The sequence below is a fragment of the Quercus robur genome, chromosome 2 (assembly GCF_932294415.1).
Source record: "Quercus robur chromosome 2, dhQueRobu3.1, whole genome shotgun sequence".
NCBI classification, from domain to species: Eukaryota; Viridiplantae; Streptophyta; class Magnoliopsida; order Fagales; family Fagaceae; genus Quercus; species Quercus robur.
The window spans coordinates 22,848,531-22,853,631 of NC_065535.1; the positions used below are offsets into that span (position 1 = coordinate 22,848,531).

A 5,101-nucleotide genomic window follows, 5' to 3' on the forward strand; every position below is an offset into this window, starting at 1 on the left:
TGAATGAAATCCGTGTTTCTTCATTATCGTCCATCACGACTCTTCGACCTTGACAGAGAGGCTTAGAGACGTCGATCTCCACATGAACACGTAGAAAATCACCCCCCACCATCTCATTAGGATTCTCACATGGTGTTACCTGACCGAGAGACTCTCCTAATTCGATTACCGTCTCTGGGCCTAGCATATGTATCAATAGACCATAAATTTGCACCCAAAATTTCAGTTTTGTGAACCTTAGATACCTCAGCGGCATAGAACCATCAAACCTCTATAAAAGGACTGCGTGTTTATCAAAAGTCCAGGGTTCATTGGCAAGAACCCGTTCTGCATCAGCTTCGAGTTCAAAGACGAATAAGAGAACGTGATCTCTCGCTTCGTGTACTTTGAAGTCCTTTTTGGCTCTTCATAGAGGTTTGAATGTGCAACCTATTGCTTCCACGTTGAGAGCTCTTCTTGTGAGGAACTTGGTAGCCAAAATATACTCCTTGCGTCGAAGATTTTTGGATCTAGATAAACTGAGCTTAACATCTTCCTCGTCTGTCAAAGATAGTTTTTTCCAGTCGTACAAGATTTCTTCCATGGGGGATTAGCAATATTGAGAAGGTAGAGAGAAGAGAGAATAGACCACATGTACAGGGGACAGAGGTCAAGGGGAACCCTATTGTTATGGAGGATTAACAGAGGGGAGATTTTATCATTCCGTGGAAGATAAGGGAGGATTTACGCTCTAGGGTCTCAGAGAGAAACCAGGGTGAGAAAATTTCTAATAGAGAGTGACTTTTTGATGACATGGTTATTGATCTTTAATTATTTTTAAATTTTATAATCATGAAGAATATGCAAAAATAATGTAATCTAACAGTAGTTTTATCAAAATTCACATCTAATTAAAAAAATAGAGCAAGACTTAAGTACATTACTTAGATGTTGTTCCTTAGGTTCTTCTCTTGAGATTTTGCCATGTGGCTTTTTCTTATGGATGGAAGTGTATTTTTTAAGTTAAGTAGCCATGTGACAAAATTTTAAGAAGAGAACCTAAGAAACAGCACCTAAGATATTGTACATAAGTTTTGTCCTAAAAAATATTGGGTGGTGTAATATTAATTAAAAAATATTGGGTGGTGTGACATTTGTTTTTTTGACTTTTTCATAATAAATTATATTTGAATATGTTTAGACATAAGTTTAAAAAAAATCTATCCATATCAGTAAATGTTTGATTTGATTGCCAAACTTTCCCACTTAATAAAATCTGATTTGATTTGTTAGTTGATTTCAAATTATGTTTCCTTGTTTGTCTAATGCAATATTTGAAAATTTTTTCTTCAGTCTTTTTTTTTAAGTGGACTAGCAACATTGGTGGATGTTAGCCCACTGGATCAAATGGGCTTGAGTGCTTAATATTTTTCCAAGTTTGTACCCTAACTCTAAACTCATAACCTTATTCATGAGATCTCTACATGGGGGTCAAAATTGTTTAGGGGACTTAAACTAGGTGGCAACTCCCAAACTCTCGACCTTTAGCTCACTTGGCTAAGGCAAATTCTTGGACAACACCCGTGTGTGGAATTTGGGACTGTGAGCCTACAAAATTACTCAAAATTTTGAAGGTGTAAAATACAATTTAATCATAAAATTAAATGAACAATATAAACTTTTAATACTTAATTCAACTTAATTGAAACCGTGGGGGGTAAAAGGCTGGGAAGCCCATGTCAATATTTACATTGGGCCAAGGGCCCAGTCCAAGGAAGAACCCCTCCTCGGCCATGGGAAGAACCCTCCTCGGCCATGGATGTAGCCGAGGACAAAGGGAGCAGCCTACTATTGGTAGTGATACTCTAGGTCATTCCACGGAATAGGGTAAGTACTAAGATAGAAAAGGACAATGGGAAGAATGGAAATATCTAAGGGAAAGCTGCCATTATTACATTCGGTGCTCCGTACCTGACATAACCATGCCTCTTTACCTTTACAACCACTCCCAACAACTTTGGGGATGGGTAGATGGGACAAGTAGCTGCGCTATGAATCTAAAAAATTAGAGCATGGAAAGGGGGTATCAAAAGGATGGAATGGGAGGCAATTGGGGGAGGTGGAAATCTCTATCACTCAACGCGAACTAGAAGGGGCTCCTCGGATTGTGCCGAGGACCAATCTTCCTTCATAAACTCAGTTCATCTTAGCTTGATCGCGACTAACACCATATTAACTGTTATACATGCATTAAAGCCTGGCTCTTCGACCCACTCTCTACAAATTTATTGTACTGGGTTCACTGGTCCAAGATCCCATACATCTTGGGCTTGAGCTAAAAAACGTGATCCTACAAAAACTAAACAAATTTTAGAAAAAAACTTTTTATAAAAGTTAAGAGATATTTTTTTTTTCTCTATATATTTTTTTTAAAGAAATTCGATAGATTTTTTTTCTCTCTATATTAATTTGTGTTTATAAAAGAAACAGTCTTTCAAAAGAAAAAAAAAATCCTATCTATTGCTACTATGGGCCCAAGTTGATGTCCTCGATCCATTTAGTGAGTGAAATTGGAACAAAAAGTCTATGTTTTAGAGGAGTGAAGACAAAACACAATCCATTGGTTTTTTCCCTTTTCTCTTTTTTTAACACTCAATTTTGCTTGGTCCCCCCCTCCATTCTTTTTACTCAATTATTCATAAACTTCACAAATTCAAAACCTTATAGAACAACAACAACATCATTCTAGTCTTTGAAAATGACGTCATGGGCTATACTCATCAATGGTTGGATCGAGTCAATGGAAAACTTTCTCGCAAACAAAAATGGGTCATGTCGTTTTGTGACAGAAAAATTAGAAACGTTCATTCCATTGTGACCATACCTAGGCCTTTGTCTTCTTAATGATAAGATCAACTGGGGTCCCACCTCACTCGCCATATAGGTCCAAGGGTGGCCATAGACGCTACCCCTCTAGTCCACGTGTGTGAGTGTCGCTGGCACACACCTTAGTGGGTCCCTCACACTAAGAAGGGTAGAAAAGTAATTTTCCTCAGGGAAACACGTGTAAATACGCACGCACGGCAGCTTGAACTTAGACCAAAGCCTACGGTCACTCACAATGATCCTGGCATGCTTACGTGTCAACACCCAAAACTGGGACCCAATCCGAAAATCCTCCAGCCTCACCTCCAGAAGCATAGTGTTGTTCCCATGCACCACCCACCTGTCACAGGCACCAACCTCGTTATTGAGAATCTCGATGAAGCTTTTGTCAGAATTTATTAAGATTTTGTACATGAAGTTGAAGGAGTGGATAGGTATGCATGATGGGGAAAGGAGGATGAACATGGAGTTTGATGGGTCGTCGAGAAGTGCATGAGCGAGTAACTGACGCGCCGCCGAGATGAGAGTTGGGGAGTATCGACGGGTGGGTTTGGAGGGTATGACTTGGTTAGTGAAGACACCTGAGAATGGTGGGTCATAGCAACGTGTTGGGTCAGCGTGGATATAGATATTGAAGAGGGTGGTTTGGTTAAAATACAATTCCCAAAATGGTGAAAATGGGAAAGGAGTATTGGTTAGGAACATGAAAGCTAGCTTATTTGGTTGAAATGAAGAGGGCTTTAGGTTCACTTGTGAGGCAGCCTTGAAGAGTGGCTCGTCGTCATCAGCATTTGGTGGTATAGGCGAGGGTTTGGTGCTATTATGGAGCCTAGGTTGAATAATAATTTGTGGGTTTTCATTGATATAGGTGGTGGTGGGGTTTATGATTATGGTGGTGAAAACAATGGCAAGGGGTAAGTAAAGGAGAAGAGCACAAAGAAGGGAGAGTGGAGTGGGGCACAACATGATTTTATTTGTTTACAGAGAAAATGGAGTGACTTTGGCTCAAAGAATCTAGTGGAGTGAGAAAGAGAGTGATTGGTTTAGAGAGAGAAAATGAGATTTGGTGGAGGGCTTTAATTTTTTATTTTCCTCAAGTACTAGTATGTTTTTTTTTTTTTTTTTTGGATGGGATAAGTACTAGTATGTTAAATCAATGGCAGAAGTAAAGTTAGATTCCTAATTTGCAATTTCCCTATTATGTTCCAACTTAATGCCTAAGGTGTTTAATTGTCTATTAATATAAGGGAGTTGTTTAATACCATGAAGAAGTTGTTGAGGCGAATAATCTTAAAACTTACAACTTAATCACAACTGTTAGTTTCAACTTATAGGTTGAGGTTTGATGAAATTTCTATAATTTGTGACTTATCTTAGTCCAGTTTTGGCAACTTTTACTTTTTATGGTAACTGATGTGTTGCATTTGGAAAGGGTTGTTGGATATCATGACAATTTTACACGTGGCTAACATGTAAATGAGGTGGACATACCTTTTCTGAGTATGAGGGTTCTAATGTGTGGGCCTTACATGCATAAACAATGGGGAATTACTTTCATCTCATGTATTGTAAGGTTTCAAAAAGCTAGTTTTGAGTATGGGATTCACTTATATAATAGTCTCATGCGCTTGACGCATATACTATTTTTTTCGTATGATAGAGCATTTTTCTTTTTAGTTGAAAAAAATATATTGGAGTTAAGTTACACCATACCTAGGGGAAAAAAAAACCCTCTTCCACATCCCATTACACATTTTAGAGCAACCACATCAGAAGTTACAAAATTATGCAAAATACAAAAAGTGGTTAATTTTACACATTTTAACCAAAAAAACACCCACATCAATGCTTGCAAAATTGTGCATATATGCATGATTAATTTCACATTTCTCTCCTTTTTTCTCTTTCTTCTCCATTTGCAAAACCAACTCAGGCATCTTCTCTCCCTCGTCATCTTCTTCTTCCTTTGATACACACAAACACACCCACACACACAGACACACCAACAAACCCAGCACCACAAAATCAATACAGACCCACCATACACATAGACCTAACACTACAAAATCAACCAAAAATCAAACACACCCACACACGAACACACCAATAGAGATAGAGAGAGCATTTTTGTGAACTTGTTGCTGTGGGTTAGTGCTTAGAAGTTGACTAGAACAAGTTTTGGTACTTGTGGAGGAGATCGGAATGTTTGGGTCAACTAGAACAAATCTCTGTGGAT

The 5,101-nt window shown here is 38.4% G+C and overlaps 1 protein-coding gene across 1 annotated transcript; it reads right to left on the reverse strand.

Moving 5' to 3' along the window:
- Window positions 1-2,724: 2,724 nt before the first annotated feature.
- On the reverse strand, window positions 2,725-3,831 carry LOC126696335 (glycosyltransferase BC10). The gene is given in 1 exon segment (XM_050393096.1): window positions 2,725-3,831. A coding segment is annotated over 1 exon segment (1,107 nt).
- Window positions 3,832-5,101: the final 1,270 nt, after the last annotated feature.